Here is a 26,824-nt window from a genome sequence, read left to right as displayed (position 1 = left end):
GCGTTTCCGTGTGCTGCTCTGGTTCGCCAGAAGCGGCTTAGTCATGCTGGCCACAGGACCCAGAAGCTGTACGCCGGCTCCCTCGGCCAATAAAGCGAGATGAGCACCGCAACCCCAGAGTCGGCCACGACTGGACCTAACGGTCAGGGGTCCCTTTACCTTTTTTTAAGTTTAAGTTAAGTCTGCTGCTACTGGATTTCTTATGGACTCTGCCAATCCTGAAGATGTAATGGATTTGTGACCATTATGCTCATTTGCCTTCAATAGTAGTAAATTCTGCTGGATGAAGAACTGATTGCCTCTGGTCTATTTTTTTGTTTTGGTTTGGTTTTTTTGAATCCTGCAACCTTTTTATGTTTTTAATCTGCTAACTACACATTGGGGTCTCCTTCAGATCAATATGAGCGGAATTCATGACAACACTTGGATGGAGTAAACCTGGGTACAAAAGTCTAGTGAGTCATGATGAAGCTCACTGGATGGCCCTGGGCTGGTTCAACTTCTCTTGGCTCGGCCTCTATCACAGGGTTCATGTGAGGACAACAGAGGAAAGAGGAGAGGAGAGGAGGAAGCTAGACTTCTTGGAGGAAAGGTGAGATAAATCCACAGTCAATAAATAAAGCACAAAAACTACCAGACTAGAAAAAAGTAGGTCAGGGAATAGCACTACCATCCCTACGAGCTGTTTGAAGCGCATCCACCCACAAGCTCAGTCTGGCACATTGACAACAGCGGTTTTCTATGCTTAACTTCCCCCAGGTTGCTAACTCACTGGAGAATCCCACTTGTGCAAAAAAGGCGAGTGGGATGTCCACAACCCCACCACCAGGGCAGAAAGGGAGCAGTTAAGAAGCCTGAATTGGGTCCATTTATGTCACACGAGGGCTGGATTTTCTGGATCCTGTGCTGGCGCAGTCCCTCATCCCCCAGATCAGGGTGTTTCTGTTGGCTAGTGCCAACAGGAATGTCCCTGGTGGTAGCTTCCACCCAACATTTCAGCGAGCACATTGCCTGCTTCTTGTTAGAAGAGCTTCTCCACCAGTGGTGGAGTTTTTCCAACAGTGGAGGCCAGCAGAGCTGGGCAAGGCTAGGGCAGAAGGACATCACCCAAACTTCCTCCAGCACAGCAGATCCTGGACTTGGATTGTTCTGCCAATTTTGAGATGAGCAACTGAATCTTGTTAGTATAAAGGGGTTGGGGAGGAAGATGCATGAACTCCTCGGAGGAATTGCCAGATATGCAGCTAATAAATGAATGAATGTGTCACCATGCTAGGCTTGTAGCTGGAACATACAGGCATCTGTTGCAAACTGTTGCTTGAAATTATTAAATCACCTGCAAATATTGAATGTCTGTGTTAGAAAGCCAACCTAGACATTAACGCAGACAGCATTTCCCTCGTAATGTCTGGGGGGGGGTGCATGGTGTCAGGTTCAGTTCTCCCACCCCAAAATGAAACCAATGTATCAGAGCAGGAAAGGGAAAACCATGAACCCAGTGCAACAATACCCTGCATTTCTTTTAACTAAGCATTGCTGGAGAAACACAGGTTGATACACTCACATAACATCTAGTAAGGCCCACAGATTTTTCTGAAACTGTTCTCTCCTAACAGTTGTACAAATACCATATTTTTCGCCCTATAGGACACACTTTTTCCCCTCCAAAAATGAAGGGGAAATGTGTGTGCGTCCTATGGGGCGAATGCAGGCTTTCGCTGAAGCCTGGAGAGCGAGAGGGGTTGGTGCGCACCGACCCCTCTCGCTCTCCAGGCTTCAGGAAGCTCTGCAAAACCCTCGGGAGACTGGCTCCGAGGGTTGTGCAGAGCTGCCTGCAGTCCTGGGATCAGCGCAGCTCTGTGCGGCCACCAGGAGCGGGGCGCGAAGTCCCGCCCAGCTCCGGATGGCCGCGCAGAGCTGCCTGCAGGCCCCGGCTCAGCGCAGCTCTGCACGGCCACCGGGAGCCGGGCAAAAAGTCCCGCCCCGCTCCCGATGGCCGCTCAGAGCAGCCTGCAGTCCCCGGCTCAGCGCAGCTCTGCGTGGCACCGGGAGCTGGGCGCGAAGTCCCGCCCCACTCCCGATGGCCGCACAGAGCTGCCTGTAGTCCCGGGATCAGCGCAGCTCTGCGCAGCCACCGGGAGCGGGGCGCGAAGTCCCGCCCAGCTCCGGATGGCCGCGCAGAGCTGCCTGCAGTCCCGGGATCAGCGCACTTCTCCCCATAGCCAGCCCCACAAGCTCAGGGGACAGCGGGGAGGCAGAGCGCGCCTTCCCGCTGTTCCCCGACCTGGTTCTTCCAGCCCCCCACCTGGGGGGGAAATAAAAAAAATTTTCTTTATTTCCCCCCCCAAAAAATCTAGGTGCGTCCTATGGGCCGGAACATCCTATGGGGCGCAAAATATGGTATTTAGTATTCTCAGAGATTCTAAACCCAGGTGAATAACCAACTGATTAGCTGGGTTTTGCTGCAGTTTTATCTGTGTTCCAAAATCCTACATCAGAACTGAACAAAATCTCTAACCAGAGTCAGTAGCTAAGAGCGATATTTAACTAAGCTTTCCTCAAAGTAGACCCATTGAAATTAATGACTGAGTTAGGTCCATGAATTTCAGGGGGTCTAAGAAAAAATTAGTTGAATGCCACCCAAAATATTCAGGATTATAATCTGTACCAGCACCATATGAACCCAGAACTACACAGTTACTGCAAGACTAACTTTTTAGGAGCTATTGCAAGATTTGCAAAGTAAAGAAATGGAGTTCAGTGCTAACATCTCATGTGGGAACAATGTTAGGTCTCAAAGCTCAACATATACCCATCAGATGAACCTACAAAATGGACTTTCCTCTTCAACATCATGCCAGCTGCTATTGTGCACCGAGCTGTCTTAAAACTAAAGCACACTTTCAGCCTGTAGATATCTGCCTGGCAGAACACTAGCTTTCTTGATTGACAATCAAATCTGAAAACATTGTAAATAAGCGACAATGTGGTTTCCAGACTACAACTCCCATCAGCCCCTGCCAGCACAGTCACGGTTCAAGCATGATGGGAACTGAACCCCTTATGGAGGCCACCATGTTGCCTACTCTACTATCTATGGACTTTGGTGATTTGACAGATCTAACACTCACAGAACCTATAAATCACCATTGGTTGCAATCCCAGCAACTAAAGTGCCCTTCTGCAAGCCTGACAAGTAGAAAACTCCTCTACCTGACTTTGCTATGGAGACGATGGCACCACCTCTGCTTGGTCCCTAACCCAAAAGGTTACTAGCAGGGAGGCAATCCATGCTTCCTCCATCCTCCATCAGTGCTGCAGAAGCAACAGCAGTTAAGCATCAGTTATCCTTACCAGCACAGCTGCACCAGGAGATGCTCAGGTGCCAGGTGTGAGTGAAGCCAACAGAGGAGCAGCATCATGCCTGACCCTCGGCAACGCAGTGAGCCCCAGCTTCCACAATCAGAATGTAAATGTGGAAATCCCAAGGCGTGTATTTTTAAGCGCTATGGGGAATGTACATTGTTTTTTATTGACCTGTACTAGCCAGTTGTCTCTACAAAAGGGGCTGGTACATTTTCCTCTTTCTCTCTCTGCCACGGTGGGGATCTACTTGCTGTAAAACAATGATGTGCGACAAATGTTGGCGGGTACATGAATATCCTTTCTTTCATTGCTGCCGTGACCAAAAGAAAGGCAGGAATACAGGTGTGGGGAGAAGGGAATGTGGAGAATGACCACCACCTGTTTATCACACAATTCGGGAAAGGCAAGTTGAAAGGGGCTGTGTTAAGACTGCGTCCGCCCCTTTCGTTTTCCACATGGGGATAACAGCTCTTTCCCAGGTTTTTCAATCCATTTCTGATGGATCTACATGCCACATCTCAGCCTTGGTTCTGATGCTGCCGCAGCAAACCCACTCCAGAGACTCCGCTCGGTCAAATGGCGTGTTGCCATTGGAAAGAAGGAAACATAATCAAGGGGCCATCTTTACGGGTATTTACAAGGCATGCGGACATCATCGGTCTCATCATTGCAAGCACGTTGGAGGTTTACAATGTTTATTTGAATGGCTCTCAGCTCCTTGTCGCCACGAGCATCAACACGCATGACACAAAGGAACAGAAACTCGGAGAAAGGGGGAGAGAGAGAGAGAGTAGTGAGAATGCATGGGGATGGACTCTCTGAAAACATACAGACCTTGGAGACGGCTCAGGCTGCTGCTCCTTCCTTAAAACAGAAGCAAAAGTACATTAGCAGTGGAGTCAGGCGGAAGAGGGAGAATGGTATTCACAGTTGAAGACAAGGAGGACAGGATCAGACAGAAGGTGGAGACAAGGCAGGGGGAGGAAAACTATGGGGCACACAGAGATACTCAACGTAGAAGCAGCTCATCAGGTGTGGCAGAGTGGTTTTGCTAGCTTTCTGGCAGGTGGCTTACTCTTGCTTACCGTGAGGGAGAGAAGGAGGAGCGAGGCAGCAGGAAAGCTGGTGCGGTGCAAATGCAATGGCAGGTGCACCAGAATTGGCTCTGCTCCTGCGTTTGCACCACACCAACTTCCCCACCACTTTGCCCTTCCTCTTCTCTCCCCCACCCCCAAGTAGGCAACAGGTAGCCATCTGCCTGGAAATTGGTATTGTGGCTCCACTCCACCCAGCGAGCCCCTACGTACGCACAAAACAAGGCTGAAACAAAAAGATTGAAGCACATTTCAGAATCGGACTCTTTGAACCATGGGGTTGGATCAAGGTGACTGTTTTTTTAAAAAACGGAGTCATGCTGCTTCTCAGTATACCAGGCTCGAAACATCACACAGGGAGCTGTTCCCTCTAACTTTCACGCTTTCATGTAACCTGTTTCCACAGCTTGAAAATAGCTCCGTTTAAGACTGATCCACATTTCTGTGTGATGTACTTGCAACATAGAAACTTCGCTCTCCCAACAAAGTCACACAGAAAAAGAGGGTAATCCATCAATTTATGGACCAGACAGGCAGAGCAACACTAAACATGTTAGAGGTGACCTCGTCTGCATTACACAGTCTTGTGGACTAAATCGAGAAGACATCATCAAGGCCACAGTCACTTCTTGGTGATCTCTGCTTCCGCCCCTCTTAAAAAGAGGATGGAATTTGTAAAGTCTTAGAATAAAACTTTCAAGAAATCTTTGGTGAAAGAGGGCAGGTGACATAAGAGAAATAAACGCCCCAAAATCGCCCTGCACCAAAACAGAAATTGCTTCAAGCAATGAAGGAAGGCCAAAGGAGAGAACAGTCAAATACTGATTTCAAACAGAGAATATATTATGGCAAATAAAAAATCTCAGTGCATATTGCCAATGTATTTTCTTCAATGGTGATAGTTCTATACAGTTTCCTGTTTCAACCAAGAGCTGCCAAGAGTTCTGGTTTTCAAGTGGAATGCCTCTCAAGGAATGCCAGGAGACTCACAGAGCTAGACTGCCCTTCGGGAGGGAAACGCATTGGGGGAAAACACATTATTTCAACTAATTATTAATTTGGCACCTGCTGAAGTTTGTTTCTAGTCTTAAAAAAACCAAAAAACAATTATACTCTCCTTTCTTCTTTTTATTTTCCTAGTTGAGGCAGCTCTCTTAGCAATATTGTAATAGACATTGGCAGGAAAATAAAACTTTTCCATAATGCATTATTATTTCGGCTTCCTGAACTTTCCTGAAGAACCAGCTTAATAAACTGTACCTCATAACTAAAGTCTCTGTTGCTAAAATCTCGTGGAAGTATATTAATATTAAAACATGAGTTATATCCACGCTTCTTCTTTTTTAAGAAGCCAGCTGACCTTTACCCCTTGCAATCTGTTTTTACCTAAGCTATATTTGTGTTAAGTCAGTGTTTTGAAGCCACAAGCAAGGTCAGCCATGCACTTGCCGCACATTTGCAAACTCAGGAAAAGTAACATATGGTTCACATATGGAGGTCAACAGAAAGAAACTCAGTCATGGCCTAAAAGTCATAGGATTTATTTTGAAATTCTTCAGGCGCTGGGAAATGAATATTATTTCCAGGTCATGGCTGGGGAATTTTTGTAAAGTCAATAGACCATGGTTTAAAGTGTATTCATTTTAGGTCTTTTCTTTGTTGGAATCATATGGAGGGAATTTAGATAGCAGCTAAGTTCTTCCACCAGAACCTCCCTGGCTCTTCAGTCAGAATGAAAACACATTTCTGCATTTTAACCTCTCCTCTTTGGGACAGCTCAGAAAGATCATGGGGGCATGAGATTATTTTAAATTAAGAAATGCATGTTCCCTAGACTCCCTTAGGAAACACTTGAAATGTTTTTACTGGTGTTTTTGTATAGGTCTGACACAGTGCTTTGCTTCCAGCAGGTGGAAAAGGTGCTGGTACTCTGGATGGCTGCCCTAGGCACAAAAATTCCTCGGGGGGGCGGGGGGGGGAATTACGTGTAAAACAATTTCATGTTTTACAGGAACTTCATTAAAATCTTGACATATTACATGATGTGTGATGATTAAAAATACATTAAAATGTCACACATTAAAAACTTCCCTGAACAGGGCTGCTTTCAGATGTCTTCTAAATGTCAGGTAGTTGTTGTTCTCTTTGACATCTGGTGGGAGGGCGTTCCACAGGGCGGGTGCCACTACCGAGAAGGCCCTCTGCCTGGTTCCCTGTAGCTTTGCTTCTCACAATGAGGGAACCGCCAGAAGGCCCTCTGCACTGGACCTCAGCGTCTGGGCAGAACGATGAGGGTGGAGACGCTCCTTCAGGTAGCGTCACAGACACATTGTGATTTGTGATACGTCGCCATGTCAAATATTATGAAACCGTTAGCATGGTGTGGACTTCAAACCAATTTTGGACGAACGTATCAATACATTACTCAGTCCTAACTAACACACACACACATTGCATGTTCACATAACACATATAAAGGGTGCCTGTGGAAGGAGTCTAGTGTTGTCTGTGACATTTTCTTTGGGGGAGTGGGCTGGATCCATGGCCATCTAACTCACCTGAAAGTCAGTCCAGATTTGCTCTTCAGGTTCCTCAGGAGCTCCAGCTGGTTCAAAGGTGGGATGAGCCTAAAACGGAAGAAGGAGAAATGAGAGGAGGAAAACTCAGACTGAGACAAGAAGCCAACCGTTTCAACTTCTTGTTATGGAAACCGCTTCCCTCCCCTGCAATTCTACCTTGCAAATACAGAAGGAGAGGAATGGCTTTTAATAGCTTAGACACCCCGAAAGAAAGCGGGGATGAGATAAAAATAGCAAAATGTGGTTGGGGAAGGCTGAGGAGGACCGCAAGGGTTAGTTAAACCTGAACACAGCAGTCAGCGGTGTGTCACACTGCTGTTTCTCAGGAGGCAAGGCTGACAGCAAAGCTTTTCCACCCTGTCCTCAGTTTTCAGAGCCTTCCCTTTACATGACAGTCGCCTCAGAGGTCCATTTGGCCTCTGGAGCTTCCTTCCATATAAGCCTCATAAGCTCTTCCTTGGCCATCAAGGCTGACAGCAAAGCTTATCTAGGATGAAGACCCAGGAATCTAAGGAAAATCTTTAGTGTAAAGAGAATGCCATAAAAAGCAGTGATGTATGGGGAGTTTGGCAAAGTATCACAACAAGGTTTTAATCCTGGTGTTGTCCATGGGATTGAGTGGGATGAAGAAAAGAGTCTGCAAGTGTTGAGGGAGGAACCCACAGAATCCTCAAATCATATTTTTATGAGATCTGGCTTCTACATTAAAATAGGGCTTCCATCCATCAGGGCTAGGTATCAGCTGTAGTTTTCCCTGCACTCTTCTTCAGAGCTCTGAGGGCCGAACTACATGTTACACTTAACACAACGTGTTTTTTTACTAAACACTATCCCCATGTGTTATGTGGGTGGGGTGAGGGGAAGCATTTTCTTCCTGATCTTAGCTGGGGAGGGAGAGATTAAGCCTCACCTCTTCCCATGCTGCAGTCAGAATAACAATTGGGGCTTCCTTCACCCCAAATCAAGGGGAAACAGAAGACACAGCAGAATTCCCCTGTGAAGAAAGGCTACAAGACTGGGGCTTCAGGGTTTGAGCGGGGAAATGAAAATAAAGGGAGACATGATTAAGGGAAATTATGCATTGTGTGGAAAAAGAGGGTAGATATTTTTTCTACTTATCTCACAACACTAGATATAGTAAAGGTAAAGGTAAAGGGACCCCTGACCATTAGGTCCAGTCGTGACCGACTCTGGGGTTGCGGCGCTCAGCTCGCTTTCTTGGCCGAGGGAGCCAGCGTACAGCTTCCGGGTCATGTGGCCAGCATGGCTAAGCTGCTTCTGGCGAACCAGAGCAGCGCACAGAAATGCCGTTCACCTTCCTGCCAGAGGATAACCTAATTATCTACTTGCACTTTGATGTGCTTTTGAACTGCTAGGTTGGCAGGAGCATGGACTGAGCAACGGGAGCTCACCCCGTCACGGGGATTCGAACCACCGACCTTCTGATCGGCAAGTCCTAGGCTCTGTGGTTTAACCCACAGCGCCACCGGCAATGACCACCAAATCAGATTGTTCTAAAGGGGGGTTAGACCAATGCATTTTATAAGGCTATCAAAGGCTAGAAGTCATGATGTCTCTATGCTGCCTCGACAATCTCGCAGTTGCTATGGGGTAATTGCAGGAGGGGACTGTGTTGTATTCATAACCTGCTTGTGGGCTTTGCAGAGGCATAAGCAGCATATCCAAAGACAAAACGTTGGACTAGATACTCTAACCACTACACAACACTGCCTTCCTAGAGTACTTCTGCCATGGGGCAGCTCTGTAAATTAAGTTGGTAAATAAATATGGGGAAAGCAGAATGCCCCTTAGAGAAGGATCTGAAATATTTTCCTGGAAGCTTGAATTTGTTTTATTCTGGGTGGTTTTATGGGATGTTTCAACGTGTTGTCAACCGCTTTGAGATTTTTTTTTACAATCTAAAGCAGTATAGAAATGAAATTAATAATAATGATGATAATAATAATAATAATAGTGATACTGTAATGTCTTTGGCCCAGTCCAGCAGCCCTCTTCTTATATTTTTACAAGTGCTTAATCTGTAGTTTGACTCTTAATGTAATGAACAGAAACTCCTGCCTTGAAACTAGAAAATATGGGCTGTAGTGGCCTTGGCAACTGGTGGTTGCCAAGCAACAGTGCCCGAGGCCTTCCTTCTTACTGGCAGCACTGGATCTTTACTGGTGGTTGCTGGGCTACATAGTTGGACTGAAGTCCTGTCTCCCCGCTTCTGCTTGTTGCTAATAAAACTAATTCTGGCCATAATCAGGGCAAAACAGGTTCTAGAAACATGGATATATGACCACAAGTGTAGACTGGAATCCAGTATTAGTAATACAGTATACCCAGTGCTACATTTTTCTAGAAAAAGAGGTGCCGGAACTCACCATGAACACCTCCATCATTCTCTTAGAATAGCAATGGTGCTCAAACTGAGTTCCTGTGAGTTCCGGCTGAAAAAAAAAGCCCTGAGTATACATTATTTTCAGGCAGAAATTAATTGGGAAGGGTTTGAAGGGCAGTTCTCAAGCAGAATTTTTTTTGCTTCAGTTCCCTTGCAAAAATGCTCATGTTCACCATTCCCAATATTGATTTTTATTGGGCAGACCAAAACATTGAAAGTACCAAATTTGCCAAGTTGGACGTTATTGCCTTATATAACTCAAGGCTTTGATGCATCCCTCAAAAATTAATGTGGGAAGAGAGACAACATGCCCCAAAAATTCTCTTATCTTTAATTTAGCCTGGACAGCTCTGTTGTTGAATGCTTGGACTCAGTGATATTTTAATATACTCTCTTTTCCCGGAAGAGGTGTCACCTTGTTGGAAAGGAGCATGCTTCACTTAAACAGCTAGGCACAGAGATTTAAACCATCAGGATGAAAACACAGCGCATGCAGCCCAACACAATCAAGTCTTCGGATTCCTGCCTGGTTCATTGACTTCATTACGCACATCACTCAGGGGAAGCTAAAAGTCGTCATTAAGATGGACAGTCTGCTCTTCTGCTGCAGTAGCGTGTAAAATAGGAGGATACCAGTTGCTCACTGCCCATAGCAAAAGGGAAACACAGGTGGCTAATTACTGAGAAGCACACACATCATTAAGGCAAGGTCAGTAACGCTGGGCCATGCCTCGAAGCGGTCAGCTAACGATACCGGACACAAAAACACAAGAATGGGCTGAACGAAACAATACACAACTCCCACAAAATGCACGCGTGCACACACCACAAAGGGTTAATTTTATTTGTTACACACGAAGCAGTTCCAAGGGCAGGGGAGCAGGGGGAAAGAGAGAGGGGACTGGGTGGAGGAGATCAGCTCAAGGAAACAGTTCAGAGTGGAGACAGGTTAAGTGAAGGGATGGAAGTCAGAGCCAGGTGGAAGTATTTTGAAGACCGTTTGTACAATGTCAGTAGGAAGCTGCCTTCTACTCCAGCGCATATATTTTGTGGGATGAGCACAGCTACTTACCCATTTTACAGCAGGGAAAACAATGCAGAGAGAGGAACAAGGCTGCTCCTGGCAGATGGAAGTGGTTAAAATGGTGCAATGCTCATCAACTGTTGCGGCACAACCTACGAACGGGTTGTGGCCTTACCTAAAGTGAGTTGCACCAATGAAGCCACTAACATCTACCAGAGGGAAAGACGAGGATAAAGACCAATGTGATATGCGGTAGCTTTGCAAAAACAAAAAAGTGGTGTTTTTTTAAACAAGCGACAGGATGGACATAGAAACAAGTGGGTGTACATTTGCTTCTTAAAAGGGGGAAAGAAGATCCTAGACAGCCCTGATCCAGCATTTAACTTGCTGGAATGTATGTACATCTACTATGTTCTTTGCAAAGCATGGTTTAAAGCCCTATACAGCCTAGGACCCTCGTATCTACGGGACCGCCTCTCCTGGTATGTCCCACAGAGGAACTTACGGTCTTCAAACAAAAACATCTTGAAGGTCCCAGGCCACAGAGAGGTTAGGCTGGCCTCAACCAGAGCCAGGGCTTTTTGGCTGCGGCTCCAATCTGGTGGAACGCTCTGCCACAAGAGACTAGGGCCCTGCGGGACTTGAGATCTTTCCACAGGGCCTGCAAGACAGAGCTGTTCCACCAGGCCTTTGGCCAGGGCACAGCCTGACTCTCTCCTTTGGCAATCTTCACAGAACTCTAGCCCAATGGTTGCCATCAATTTGATTTGAATTAATTTTATAATGAAATGATTTTAGACTGTTGTATTATTTTATTGTTGTTAGCCGCCCTGAGCCTGGCTTCGGCTGGGGTGGGCGGGATATAAATAAAAATTTATTATTATTATTATTTGGTGAGGATCACCCACTGGGTCTTAAATTACAAATTTTATGTCTGTCTTCATTCAAACAGAAAAGGATTAAGGAAAGTGAAAGGGTGAGTGAGATGTGAAAAGAGAGAAAAGGAGAACGGTAGGTACACTGGAAGGCAGTTTTTCTTAAAAATTGTCCCATGTTGCCAAAAGCTGCTGGATACCTGTATCACTCATCCTTCCTTCATGACCAGTGGGCTTAGCTCTTTCAAAAGCAAGGGTGTGGATCCAATTCAGACATTACCAAGGTGCCAAGGAAGCAAACAAAATTCCACTTCCCACTATGTTCTACATCACCTCAATGGCAATGAACTTCTTACGTGGGGTTGTGCCGATTACAGCATTCCCCAGCCCCCAAAATACCACCGATATCCAGCTTTGTGGGACGGAACAAAATAAATGAGCGGCATTCAACTTTTACTCAGAGTAGGCCTGTTGAGATTAATGAACATGACTCAGTTGGGTCCATTAATTTCAATAGGTCAATGGTGAGTAAAAGCTGAATACCACCCAATCCAGATAACCCCCCTCACGATCAAGTCTTTATACATTATGCCAGCTGCACAGAACCTAAAAATAAGGAAGTGGATTTCTAGAAATGAGGACCAGTTTTAATGGAGGCCCATATGTTTGCTATTTTATACATTCCACTTGACATGACTTTGCTTTTTTATTTAATCCTCCAACCCAGGGCATGGTAAATAGAGAACTCTCTTTGACGCCAGTAGGAGTTTTGAAATTATTGCTATTAGAGTTGTCAGACCTCTGTGCTGGTCTGAAGTTTGCCTGTTCCCCTCCAAGTGGCAGAAGGGGGGGGTTTGAATAACCAGGTAACAGAGAGAATGCCTTTAAAAAATGTATATATTAAGCAGACTATGTGTGCAGTTCCAAGCTTCAGACTGGCAGGAGCTGGCTGCAAATTATTGTGTGTCTTGGGGAGCAGTTGTGACCTCCACCACTCCCTCCTTCCCTCTCCCAATTAACCTCCATCTCCAGGACTCAGTGGTGGAAGGGAACACAGAGGAAGAATGGCCCATGACATCACCAGGGTCCGCCTCCTGTGACAGCCCCTGGGGCCACCCCTAGGTCTCGGTTTGGGGCCCTGAAATCTCAAGGTGTCAGATGCTCCTGACCTATCAACCCTTAATTGCTATGTAATATTTATGGGTGGGGGAAAGAATGATTCTTTTCAAATTGCGGCAGAGAGCATTAAAACATCACTGCCACCCTGCGTGGATTGTGGCCCAACCCAGATCCCCATGCAGTTGGTTTTAATTTTTAGAACCTTGACATTACATCACATGACACATTTAGAGTAACATGTAAGGTAAAGGTAAAGAGACCCCTGACCATTAGGTCCAGTCGTGGCCGACTGTGGGGTTGCGGCGCTCATCTCGCTTTATTGGCCGAGGGAGCTGGTGTACAGCTTCCAGGTCATGTGGCCAGAATGACTAAGCCTCTTCTGGCGAACCAGAGCAGCACACGGAAACACCGTTTACCTTCCCGCCGGAGCGGTACCTATTTATCTACTTGCACTTTGACATGCTTTCGAACTGCTAAGTTGGCAGGAGCAGGGACCGAGCAAAGGGAGCTCACCCTATCATGGGGATTTGAACTGCCGACCTTCTGATCGGCAAGTCCTAGGCTCTGTGGTTTAACGCACAGCGCCACCCGCGTCCCTAGAGTAACATGTAGTTAGGCCCTAAAAGACACAGTAAGAAGGTCCAATGCCCGGCAACTCTCATTAAAAAGAATCTCAGGCAGCAGGTTTTTCCAGCATGCCGGACACCTGCTGCCAGCTAGAGTAGACAGTATTGGGTTCTATGGACCAATGGCATGACTTGCTATAGGGTGGTTTCCTGCATTCAGTGGCTGCATAGAGGACAGAAATTAGAGGATGTGAAGATTGTGGTGGAGGCAGGAAGGACGTTAGTAGATAAAGGGAATGCAGAGGAGGGTGGAGGGATCAGCAGGAGTGCTATAGAAAGCCATCAATTGACAAAAATATAAAACACACTTAAAAAGACTGGTGCGAAGCACTGTGCCCAGTTATAAAGCAAGATTGCCCTCATAGCAGTGTCTGTTTATTCATACAGCCACAGGCCAGGTTAATGGTGAAGATCCAGTTCTCTCCTAGATTTTAGGGAAACCCAGTCACCCTTTGTAGATGTATAAACACAGGGTGCTTAAAATGTTTGCTGGGAAAAGACAAACTCATCCGGCCCTCCGTACTCACCAGTTTTCTTCTTAATTTGAAAGAGCCATTTCTCGACCCCGTATTGCAAAGCAATATCTGATACGTTTTGCAGAGAAGGTGCACGGAATCGTAATATTGTGTAGGTGTCGGTGCCTGGCTATGTGGCTTTGTCGCCTGCGTTGTGTAGAGGGTCTCTCTTTTCATGTGTCTAAAACCAAGCTTAGCAGGGTTCATTCCCAACAAAACAAAACAAAACGACCACAACATGACACACAAACTTCAATCCACATGCATCTCCATACCTGGAAGCCCCATAGGTTTGCGTTTGTGAGCTTTAGGTTTCAAGTGTTTTCAAAAAAAAGGGGGAGGGAAGGTGGGGTAAGAAAAAAAGAGGAGAAACCAAAAGGGGAGAAAGCAAAGTTTTTTTAAAAAAAAGGAAGGTGGGAAGAAAAGAAACAGAACGAAGAAAATTAGCACATGAGCTATGGAGAGTTCCATCGAGCAGGTAAACTCTGAAAGGGCTCAGCAGTGAGTCCACTTTAGAGGCCTAGATTCAGCATAATATTTTAAACACATAAATCTATCGGTCAAAACTAGTTTCTGGACTGTGAGCAATTGGGGTGGGTGTGGTGGGTGGCAAGGAAAAACCAGGAGTGCATTTTATGCTCCTGTGCAGCCAAGACTTTGCCTGCTCCACACCTGACATCGCCTAGGGCATCAGGTAGCTAGCTACAGGTTGGGTAAAACAACTTCACAGGCCGATTTAGGACCACTATTGGGTCGTATTGGGTCTGCAGACCCTAGGTTTCCCCACTGTTGATGTAGAACAAACCACAGTAAGGTTACAGCCGAGGAAAGGATTCCTGTAAGTGAGCCGATCAACAAACTGTGGCCCGAGGCCAAATAAACGTCACCCTCCAAAATGATGATGAAGAAGAAGAGTTTGGATTTGATATCCCGCTTTATCACTACCCTAAGGAGTCTCAAAGCGGCTAACATTCTCCTTTCCCCAGTGGCGTAGCGTGGGGGGTGCCAGGGGTGCCGGCCGCACCGGGCGCAACATCTGGGGGGGGCGCGAGTCCAGAGGGCCCAGCCGCGTCGTACCCTGCCCCCTAGCTCCCCCCGTCCTCCCTCCTCCTCCGAGATCCCTCCAAACCTCCAAACTCAGCGCGCGCGATCCACCCCCTCCGCCGAGTTTACTTCCCCTGTTCCCCAGGCTCTGCCGATCCGCGGGCGGCGACCCGAGGAAGCGGGGAAAGCGCCGTGCCTTGGGTGGAGGGGCGCAGCAAGATGCCCGCCTGCCCCCGGCCATGAGCCCGGCCCGCTCGCCTTCCCCGCCTCTCTGCCCTGCCCAGCCGGCAAGCACGGAGGGAGGGCGGAGGGGCTCGGAGCGCGCCGGTAGCCAACGACAACAACGGGGAGTAGAAGGCAGCAAGCGGCGGCGGCGGCGGAGCGGGTGGCCGTAGCCTCCTGGCGCCGATGGGCGAGCAAGAGGCGGGCGAGAAGCCCGGGCCCGGCGTGCCCGGCCCCCCGGACGGGGTGGCCGGCGGAGAGCGCCCCCACGCCGGGGCCGGGCGGCGACGCCGAGGAGCCGTGCACGCTCTGAGCAGGCTGGCGCGGCGCCTCTTGCAAACTTTGCACGGCGCCCGGCAGCAGCAGCAGCAGCAGAAGGCGCTGAGCCCGAGGACGACGAGGGCGGCTTCAAGCGCCCGCCCGGGCCCGAGCGCGAGAGAGGCCAAGCCAGCGGAGAAAATTTGGAGAAAATTCTCAGAGTGGAATGTGAAACAAAAATGTCTCAACACTGAACCTTAAAATGTGGCATGCGGTGGTATAAGGAAGGGGCTAGATTCAGCCCCTGATTCAGCCCCTGAAGATGATGACATACTCTCACCTTCAGACTTACGGTATTTCCAAATTAATCATACTGAAGTTCATTTAAAATTCCTGTTTTATGTTGGATGCAAAAAAGGTTTGGGTAAGGAGAATGGTGGTGGAAAGACGATGTGCTGGGCAATGTTGGGTGGTGGGTTTGAGCCCCACATTGGGCAAAATATTCCTGCATTGCAAGGCTTTAAACTAGCTGACCCTCACGGTCCTTTCCAATTCTACAATTCTGTGGTTCTGTGGAAAAATGCTGGGGCAGCCACGTCCTCACTCAATGATGGCAGCATCAAGACAGTTGCTTACTTATGGTACATCTTGAATGTGCCATCATAGCTCTAACGCCACAAAAAACCCCAAAACCCCCAGTAAGGCTCACTTTTGTGGTGCCTCAAATGCAACTTGGTGGCGCCTCAAATGCATCACTGTGGTGTCTGTTCACACACACGTATCAATGGGCCTTCTCAGTGGTGACTCCACACAGTGGCGTAGCGTGGGGGGTGCAGGGGGGGGCCGGCCGCACCGGGCGCAACATCTGGGGGGGTGCGCTCGCACTCGCAGCTCTCTGCCCCTACCTAAATCCACGGGTTAGGGGGCGCAAATTACTTGCCTTGCCCCGGGTGCTGACAACCCACGCTACGCCACTGCCTTTCCCTCCCTCCTCCACAACAAACACTCTGTGAGGTGAGTGGGGCTGAGAGACTTCAAAGAAGTGTGACTGGCCCAAGGTCACCCAGCAGCTGCATGTGGAGGAGCGGAGACGTGAACCCAGTTCCCCAGATTACGAGTCCACCACTCTTAACCACTACACCACACTGATCTCCTTTATTACATCTCTCTGCTGTTCCAACATCAATAAAGACCATAAGAATGAGCAAAACCTGTCCACTTACAGTAGATATGGTACATGAAGCCAATGTTAAGATTCCCCAAAGGAGTATTCTTCCTCTCAACCACCATCAAGGTGCCACCATGACCACATCTACACAGCATCAGCTACCACTTGACATCAGCTTTCTACAAATTCTGATCTTCCATAGGATTGTCAGAGCTGTAGTTTGGGGGGAAAGGCTGCGGATTTCATTTTAGCAATTCCTAACCCACGAACGCATGCCCTCAACAGAGCTAGTCCCTTGGTGAGGAAGATATTGTTGTTAAACTGGTTTGAGCAGGGGAGGTGTGCCCTAAATAGCTGTGAGGAGCTGGAAACCCCATTCACTGTCCCAATAGTTAGACTATTAAAATTCAAAAGACCCTGGAGCCACAGCTCAATGATAAAGCATATGCGTTGCACGGGAAAGGTCACAACTTCAATCCCAGCATCTCAACATATTACATACACTTAACGGGGACCAAAGATGGGCATGTCCGCGATTGCAAGTTTCTCCCCACTTGTCTACCGTTTACAAGGGTCACTCGGAACATCTCAGGCATGCGTTTAATGGCCTGAAGGAAGAGGGCAGAACAGGGCGGAATGAAAGCGGTTATCTCTGTAACGGATGAAAGCTTCAGCCAGAATGGAGACCAAAAGACTTCAATTAACTGGAAATCATAACCGCAAATTTTGAAAATTGGAAAGCTGTCTTCGACAAACTCGCCAGAAATTCTGCACACCACACATTACGAAATTCAAACATTGCCTACAATGGCAGGTGTAATTTTTAAAAAATCTGATTTGAGACCACCCAGAACTTTGCAAAATTGCATTTAAGCTGATGCACATCAACTCTGCACACCCTGAACAAGATTTGAGTCAAGCAAGCATTTGTCTTGAAACATTCAAATCCTTATATCTTCAATCCTGCCTCTTCCCAGTGTTTTCACCAATTTTCAGCTGGCTCATAAAATCAATGCAGATGCCTGAAAGAATTTGAGCTACTTTGCATATATATATATATATATTTAACTGCAGCTTATTTTGCTCCACACATTGTTCTGGTTTGGAAAGCTTTCGCCATCTTTTCTTATATATTTAGCAACAGCAGAAACGATAAACTGTTGAGCTAGATGCTCTCTCTGAAGAGATAAATGGGAGACAGGCTTCTACCATGCTGCAGGTGGGGGCTCCAGCAATAAGATGTTTTTCAAGACATAAAAATCCCCGCAAACAGAAGATAAGCATGTCAGGAAGAAAGCCAGGCTAAATCCTGATGGGAAAAGAAGTGCTCCTACCTTCCTTCTGAGGCAGGATAAGCTGAGAAGAGCTTGCTCCTTAAGGAAGCAACAGCGTCCCTAAAGTTAGACATCCTAGATCTGTGCACAAGGAAATCCAGACCTGCAGGGTAGGATTAAACCAAGGGTTCATCTGGATTTCCTTTAGTGCTGCACTTCTAGGCCCAGGTCCACTCTTTACTGCAGAATTGGAGCAAACAGCAATCTGCAGAAACCCCTAGAATCATAGAGTTGGAATAGACCACAAGGGCCATCGAGTCCAACCCCCTGCCAAGCAGGAAACACCATCAGAGCACTCCTGGCATATGGTTGTCAAGCCTCTGCTTAAAGACCTCCAAAGTAGGAGACTCCACCACACTCCTTGGCAGCAAATTCCACTGTCAAACAGCTCTTACTGTCAGGAAGTTCTTCCTAATGTTTAGGTGGAATCTTCTTTCTTGTAGTTTGGATCCATTGCTCCGTGTCCGCTTCTCTGGAGCAGCAGAAAACAACCTTTCTCCCTCCTCTATGTGACATCCTTTTATATATTTGAACAGGGCTATCATATCACCCCTTAACCTCCTCTTCTCCAGGCTAAACATGCCCAGCATGTTGGTTTCACTTTCTTGCAAAATCTCTCTCATAGGGCTGCATCTCCCTGCACAACATCTCAGGGAACATTTTAGTTCTCTCTCTACCATCACTCTACTAAGGATTCCCCTGAATTTTACTTGCATTTTGGAGAAGCGGAGAAACACACTATCTGATTTTTCTTTTTGCTCTCACCAACTGCTAGTGTTGTCAGTTCCCTTCAGGAGGACTAATTCCAAAGTACCAGCACATTACCGTAGCTTATCACTTAAACTCTTAAAAACCACAATTTTATCCTGAATATTCAAAGAGACTGTGGGAAATGATTCTAATGATTCTAATGATTCCAATAATCATACTGCGTGCAAAGTAACCCTAAGCATCATACAACCCAAGTTGTGAACCCAAACTTATCTTCCTAATGCAGGTTGCAATTCAATAACTATTTACTTGGGAGTAAGTCCAATGTATTCAATACATAGGATTGTGGTGGTAGCCTCTTGCCTCTGAATGGTGGGATACTTAACAGAGCTCTGGCATCTTAGAAATGAAAGACTGATGGTTTTAGGAGCTGGATTGGATTCCAAAAACGGACAAACAGATCACATTTTGCAATTGACAAACATCAACTACATTTCGCAAGCATCCTGTGGCATTCTAAATCAGCCTTGCACTGGCCAAGTCCACACTTAAGTGCAAAAAATAAAAGACGAGTCCACTGTCCAAAGCATGCAGAGGGAAGAATTAGTAGTTTAATAGCCCTAAGAGAAGACACATGGCCGCAAAGTCTTTCAAGCTGATTTAACTGTCGCAGAGACAGACGGATAAGAGATGCTGCAGGAACTGGAATCTGGGATTCACTCATCTGAGTTCCCACTCTCCACCAATGCCCAAATCTTACTCAGTGCTACTTGCAGTTAGGCAGTTAGGGGTCTTGTAGCTACAATGTGCGGAAGATTAGTGGTCTGTGACTGCATAGTAGAAGTGCTGGAAAAGCCATGTTATGTTTTTAAATGCCACTAATCCAGAGCTATGAAGGAGAAGCCCATTCACATGTATTCAGCTCATCTTCTTTCTTGTAGTTTGGATCCATTGCTCCGTGTCCGCTTCTCTGGAGCAGCAGAAAACAACCTTTTCCCTCCTCTATGTGACATCCTTTTATATATTTGAACATGGCTATCATATCACCCCTTAACCTCCTCTTCTCCAGGCTAAACAGGCTAACCTCCTCTTCTCCCTAATTGCTGTTTGTTCTGATTCAGCATTAAAGAGTGAGTTTTCACAGGGAAAGGACCACACTGGGAGGGGAAACTGTGCCTAGAAAGCGCAGGGGGAAAGGTAAGTGTGAATCATAGAATTGTAGAGTTTGAAGGGGCCACATCTAGTCCAACCCGCTGCAATGAGGGGCTTTTGCCCAATGTGGGGCTTGAACTCACAACCCTGAAATTAAGAGTGGGCCCTAAGTTGTTGTGGAACATGTGTGCTAAATCTGCGCAGAAGGGGAACCCCCAGGCCAGTCCTGTTGCCCGAGCGAACTTTGTTCTGCACATGCATTCCCCACTTAAGACTACATTGAATTTTTAGGGAGGAAGGACAGACCTTAGGAAAAATACTTTTAATTCTCCAGGTAGCATAAGCAACAGAGCTCTTCTTATGTCATTATATACTCTAGATAAATACACTTCTGCCCAACTCAGGAAGACAAATTCTGCCATTCTGCAGTGGCTGAGTTATAGCCTGCTATAGCACTTTTTAAGATTTAACCAGAGTAGCTTTCCTGCAGATGAAATCACTGCCTATAATAATAAAGAGGCTCTCTGGTGACTTACAAGATTTAATTAATCCTCTTCATTTGAAAGGCAAGTGTTATTAATCCTAATTACAAAGAAGAGAGTTAAACCTCCACCGTGTGTGACCTTCTCGGCATCACCTTAAAGATCAGTCTGATGCAGAGAGGACAGTGAGAAAAAGCTAGATGTGTAATTCACATAAAAATGCAGGATTTCTCCATCTGGAGTATATTTAAAAGTGGCATTTTGTAAATCATAGCATCTAAAATTAAATTATTCAATCACTTTGGAAACGTCTGTGCAATATCCATTGGGAATCGGAGCAGTGCATGGATTGGGACTCTAATATGATGGACAGTGTTGGCTTTTTGCAGTATAGTAACGCTGCAGAGAGCTTGCTGGGGAGATCATGCATTAAAAAGAAAGGACTCAAAAATAACTTAAAGAAGGTTTTAATAAGAAAAACAAAAACTCCATTTACACTAAATATATTAACAAACAAACCAGACCCAACCACCAACCCACCCCCCAGGGTAATGGGAGAGCTAGATGCTGCTCCTTATATACTCTACCCAAATGCTGACACACCTTAATCAAATACAACTCAGCAGCACCTGCTATGTTTCACAGCTGTAAAGCTGGGTCTCGTTATCTTGCTCTGGCCCTTGCTCTGGCCCCTTAAAGACATACACATGGAGTGGAACAATGATGAACCTTTACATTTAAAGAAACCATTCAACATTTCCCCTGCGGTTCATCATTGTGGAACAAAAACATAAAGCATACTTTGTACATGTTTTTCATGTGTAACCTTTGGAAGTGCTTTAGTAAAAATGTCCGCAATTTGATTGTCACCTGGAACATATTTAAATACAACCATTTCATCAGCAATTAGTTTCTTTACAAATTCTAAACGTAATCTTAAGACTCTAGTGCGCTGCGTATTGGTCTCTGAACACAGGATAGCAAGTCCACTCTGGGAATCAAGGTAAACTTTTACTGGTAGTGTTACTTGCATCTGTAGGTCTGCAAATACTTGCAGATACCATTCTACATCACGAGTGGCCTGAACGCATGCACATAATTCACTCTCTGTTGTAGAGAGACAAATAATGGTTTGTGTCTGGGACTTCCATTCAAATGGACAACCGTTATAACAAAACACCATACCAGACACACCCCTGCAATTATTTTGTTCTACTGCATGAGATGCATCGCAGAAAATTTCAAAACCTTTGTCAATACATGTTGTAAACTGCAACCTATAATGTTTGGTATGTTTAAGGTACATTACCACTCTCTTAAGAGCAGAGAAACATTACATAGTGGGCTTTTCCACATTGTGATGCATCTTTTAACAAAAGCTTAACTGTTTCATATTTTACACTTGGTGAATAGCACAAATCATAATCTTCGCCTGGAATTTGTTGAAAGCCCCTAGCAACTAGTCTTGCCTTGTACCTTACAACTTCATTTTTGTCATTCATTTTAACTCTATAAACCCATTTTGAATCAATAAGTCTCATATCTGGGGTTTGTGGTACAAGAGACCAAGTGTTATGCTCTTTTAAAGAAGCTATCTCAGAGTTCATAGCTTTATACCAATTTACAGCTTGGTGCATAGGTAAATTCTGAACATCACTGTAGCTTTTTGGCTCAAAAACTGCCTTATTGGCATACACAGTATTAAAATGTTCATCTGCAAAATGTTGTGGCTTCTGCCTCTTTCTATCTGAACGTCTCAGTCCGGAAGGAGAGTCAGACTCCTCAGACTTAATGGGACTGAGTGAACTACTAGTTTCAGGTTGTAAATCATCATTGTCAGACTGAAGAGGTGCCTGTAGGCTAAGCTCACGGTCAGAAAACTCAAGAGAATCTAACCTCTCCTCAGGTGCCTGTGACTTTAAATCAAACAAATTATCAGATTCAACAGGCTTTTTGTCTTTTTCTATTAATTCAGAATCACCATTTCCTCCTCCTCCTGCTGCTGCTTCCTCTTCTTCCTCAGTATCATTTATACCATCAGTATCTTGGAAAATAGCAACCCCATTCCAATTTACAGTTTGTATCATGCTTCTGGTAATATGAAATTTGCCAGTTGCTGGTATGTAAATTCTGTACGCCCCCTGCTGGTAGCCCATTAATTTTCCCTGAACACTACGTTCACCCAATTTCTGCTTAGCAGGATAATGCATAATTACATCTGAACCCCATATACGTAGGTATTTCAGATTAGGGCGTTTTTTAAACAACTTCTCATAGGGGGTGACATCTAAACCAGAATGATAACTGCGATTTCTAACATAACAAAAAGCATGGAGTGCTTCAGCCCAAAAGACTTTGGGCAGATTAGCATCGTGCAGATAAGTTTTAACCCCTGCCTGCAAGTCACGCTGCACAACTTCAACAAGCCCATTTTGCCAGGGACTTCGGGGGCAAGATAACTCATGAGTAGTCCCCTGCGCTTCCAGAAATTTCTCAAAATCCTCAGAAACAAATTCCCCGCCCCGGTCAGAAAACAGGTTCTTAATAGGTTTGTTAAAGTGCGTTTTTACCCAGTTGCAAAAAACCTTGTACTTCTCAAATGCTTGGGACTTCTCAGCTATTGCATAAGTCCAACAATATCTACTATACTGGTCTATCAGGGTAAGCCAGTACTTCGAACCTCCTAATGAGGGTGGGAGTGGCCCAACTAAATCACAATGTACACGCTCAAATGGCTCAGTTACTTTCCTATCTGAGCACCTACCCTTGCGTGCAACCTTAATCTTATTCTTGCAACAGGATAGACATTGCATAAAGAATTTATATGGTTTTAAGTTAAGGCCATTAACAATATTCTGTGTCTTAATTACATCAGCAAAATTCAGGTGTCCCAGAATTCTGTGCGCCTCGTGGACACACCCAGAATGTGGCCTTACATTCCTCAACTCCTGGCTTGACTGTGCTGCTCTGCAATTTATAGGCGATTGGGAGTAGGTGCGAAAATACAGTCTATATAAACCATCAGATTCTCGGGCATACAATAGACGTTTGTTCCCCTCGAAAAACTCACACATAGACTTTAAGAAACGCACAGTTATGCCTTGACGAGCAAAACACCTTACTGATAATAAATTGTCCACTGACGGGCAGTAAATGCAGTTCGCTATTGTAATGTTTAAAGAGTCAAGTTTAACGGTACCCCTGCCAAGCGACTGCAAGACTTGTGAATTGGCTAAATGTACATTACCAATTTCCTCTTCGAAAGAAATAAACAAGCTTCGATCATTGCAGAAATGCTGAGATGCACCTGAGTCGACAACAAAAGACTTCCACTTGGCACCTTTAATTCTTTTACGATCTTTAGTCCGAGCGTGAAAAGCTCGCGGCTCGTTTCTGTCTCTACTATACGATGCCGGCTGCTGGGCTGACGACCGTGATTGACGAACAGAAACAGGCTTGGGAGTACTTTGCTTTCTTTTGGATCTGCAGTCCCTTGCAAAATGTCCTTGCTTATTGCAGAACCAACAACGCTTTGCAGCTTTAAATGCAGTTGTATCACCACAGGTTTGCATATGGCGTTCCTCATTCTTTCTGGAAACAGGAGTGCTTATGGCACAAGCCTCCCTTCTATCCAACTCGCCCATTAATCTTGCCGTTACCCCTTCCACAGTTAATTGTGTTGGTGGAACAGCAGATATCTGGCTAGCTATACCATCAAAGTCCTCATTAAGGGAACAAAGGATGATAAAAACATACTGAATATCAGGTATCTCCATGTCCCTTCGAATTAACTCGCCACGTATTGCCTCCAGACGTCTCAAGTGTGCTGCCAAATCTCCACCAGGCTGCAACTTCGTCTGGTACAACTGCTTGAAAAACGTCAATGCAGACGCTGACTCTTTTCTAACATGCACTGCTGCAAGACTGTCCCACATTTCTTTGGCCGTTTTCTTATTTCTTATATAGACTACTTGCTGGTCGCTGACTGCCAAATTAATTATCGCCCTGGCTTTTGCATCTCCTTTCGACCAAGCATTAGTTACAGGGTCAGGAGGGTCATCAGTTACATAGGTCCATACTTCTCTAGAGGTCAAAAGCGCCTCCACCCGAAAAGACCATAAACTATAGTTCTCATCTGTTAGCTGTGGGAAGACCAGAGCCTTCTCAGCTTCAGGAACCCGGTCAACCATTCTGGAACTCTTCCAGACCCACAAAAACTACGCTAACAGGAGAAGGAGTTTTCAAACCTTTCTCAGAGTCCAAAAATATGCAGTCATCCACTCAGCAGCTGGGCCCATAACCAAAGATGTTGGCTTTTTGCAGTATAGTAACGCTGCAGAGAGCTTGCTGGGGAGATCATGCATTAAAAAGAAAGGACTCAAAAATAACTTAAAGAAGGTTTTAATAAGAAAAACAAAAACTCCATTTACACTAAATATATTAACAAACAAACCAGACCCAACCACCAACCCATCCCCCAGGGTAATGGGAGAGCTAGATGCTGCTCCTTATATACTCTACCCAAATGCTGACACACCTTAATCAAATACAACTCAGCAGCACCTGCTATGTTTCACAGCTGTAAAGCTGGGTCTCGTTATCTTGCTCTGGCCCTTGCTCTGGCCCCTTAAAGACATACACATGGAGTGGAACAATGATGAACCTTTACATTTAAAGAAACCATTCAACATGACAGATCCTCTCTCTTTGCAACACTCTGTTGCTTGTCTCCTTTCCTCCTCCGTTGATGATGAAATTCTCCTTAAGAACATCTGTGCCTTTCTTCCCGTCTATTCCCAGTCTCTGATTTTTCTAACTGATAATTTCAAAATGGAGTTGCCTTTTTGCAATTAATAAAGGGGATGGGGGTTGGCTGTGAGCAGAGGAACATGGGATGACTGGCATGTGCTGAGCTTGTCCTTTATTTGCATGAAGTTCTGCACCGTCCTACCTCATTGATGGAAACTGAGCAGAATGTTTCAGGGTTTTTTCTGAATGACTTTTGTACATGCATGCATTTAACCCTAATAATGATGATGATGATGATGATGTTATTTGTACCCCACCTATCTGACTGGGTTGCGCCATCCACTCTGGGTGGCTGCCAATAAATATAAAAGCATAATAAAACATTGTACATTAAAAAGCTTCCCTATACAGGGCTGCCTTCAGATGCCTTCTAAAGGTTACATAGTTACTCATCTCCTTGACATCTGATCGGAGGGTGTTTCACAAGGTGGGTGCCACTACAGAGAAGGCCCTTTGCCTGGTTCCCTGTACCTTCACTTCTCACAGTGAGGGAACTGCCAGAAGGCTCTCAGAGCTGGACCTCAGTGTCCGGGCTGAACGATGGGGGTGGAGACGCTCCTTCAGGTATACAGGGCTGAGGCTGTTTAGGGCTTTAAGGGTCAGCACCAACACTTAGAATTCTGCTGGGAGCCAATATGGGCCTTTCAGGACCAGTGTTATATGGTCCTGGCAGCTTCTCCAAGTCACCAGTCTAGCTGACACATTCTGGATTAGTTGTAGTTTCCGAGGCACCTTCAAAGGTAGCCCCAAAGGTAGATCACATTGTAATAGTACAAGTGGGAGATAACCAGGCAGGTACCAGAAGGTCAGTCTGCGAGCAAGTAGAGTCTCAGCCGGCGTACCAGATGGAGCTGGTAAACAGCTGCCCTGGATACATAAAGTGGGGGAGAGTTGGTCTCCCACAATTGTACAGGGCTGGGTTCAACTCATAAGTCCTGCTTGCAGAAGCCAGTGCAAAGTCTTCCACGAATGCAACATTCCCTCCACTCTCTTCCATACCCCACATGCCCCCCCCAAAAAAAATTAGTCAGGGGACCCTCAGAACAGCACACGAGGTGAGGAGCAGAGGGATCATTCCTTCTGAAATACCCTGAGCTGATGGAATAATTTATTTAGTGTTACACTGAATTCCTCCCCAGGATACCAAATCCTGGAGGAAAAAAATCAACAACGAACCTAAATTATGTAATCCCTGTGAAAAGCTACAGAGAAACCGATAAAACTTTGTCCCCAACTCCAGCTCTGCAAGCCTGAAGATGCGCCTTCAGAGGTGAAATGAACAAGGTGTTTAGAAGCTCTTGTCGGCTTTATATCAGTCTGCTGTGAAGGCACTTCTGTGAACTCACGGGACATTCCTTCCTGTTCACTTTTGGGACTAAATCCTTGTGCGCAACCTTGCTTAAACTCCAGAACTGTGTGCATTGCTGCAAATAATTGATGGGGGAATGGAACTGATAAAGGATTGTCTGCACTGTGGTGGTGAAACCAGCAAGAGTTCCCCCACCCCCATGCTAGGAAAACACTTTTCCCAAGTGGGAAACAAGTGGGAGAAGGTATCAGTTTCACGACAGCTTTTTCACCTTGGGACTTACTTAACTCTCCTGTCAGCCCAACCACCTGAAGTGCTCCAAAATATCTGGAGAGCATCACATTGGAGGAAGACTGACCTATCCACAGTATCCTGACTCTCTCCCTACCATATTGTGACCAGCTCTATGCAATCACCCGTAAGAGCAGAGATACTTTGGACCACAGATCACCAGTGCTGAAGCAATGATTCTTCAACATCAACTTCGTTGGACCGGTCATGTTTTGCAAATGCCTGATTGTCGTCTTCCAAAGCAACTTCTCTATTCCGAACTTAAAAATGGAAAGTGTAATACTGGTGGTCAGCAAAAGAGGTTTAAAGACTCTCTCAATGAAAATCTAAAAAAATGTAGTATAAACACCGACAACTGGGAAACACTGGCCTGTGAGCGCTCCAGCTGGAGAACAGCCTTTACCAAAGGTGTCACGGGCTTTGAAGACACTCAAAATCAGGA

The 26,824-nt window shown here is 45.8% G+C and overlaps 1 protein-coding gene across 5 annotated transcripts in view; it reads right to left on the bottom strand.

Annotated features, from left to right (window-relative positions):
* Positions 1–26,824, bottom strand: part of KCNQ2 (potassium voltage-gated channel subfamily Q member 2) — a 151,885-nt gene that overhangs the window by 35,087 nt on the left and 89,974 nt on the right. For 2 of the 5 annotated variants that reach the window (XM_083507454.1, XM_083507455.1), the window contains exons 9-11: positions 13,878–13,907; positions 7,019–7,087; positions 4,201–4,230 (exon numbers count right to left, since the gene is read on the bottom strand). In XM_083507454.1, the coding sequence (XP_083363580.1) occupies positions 4,201–4,230; positions 7,019–7,087; positions 13,878–13,907 (129 nt within the window). The remainder of the gene's footprint in view (positions 1–4,200; positions 4,231–7,018; positions 7,088–13,877; positions 13,908–26,824) is intronic. The other 3 variants (XM_083507456.1, XM_083507457.1, XM_083507452.1) reach the window with 2 other exon arrangements.

The sequence above is a fragment of the Podarcis liolepis genome (assembly GCF_965112155.1).
Source record: "Podarcis liolepis genome assembly, chromosome: 6".
NCBI classification, from domain to species: domain Eukaryota; kingdom Metazoa; phylum Chordata; class Lepidosauria; order Squamata; family Lacertidae; genus Podarcis; species Podarcis liolepis.
This window is presented reverse-complemented; position numbering and strand designations above follow the sequence as displayed.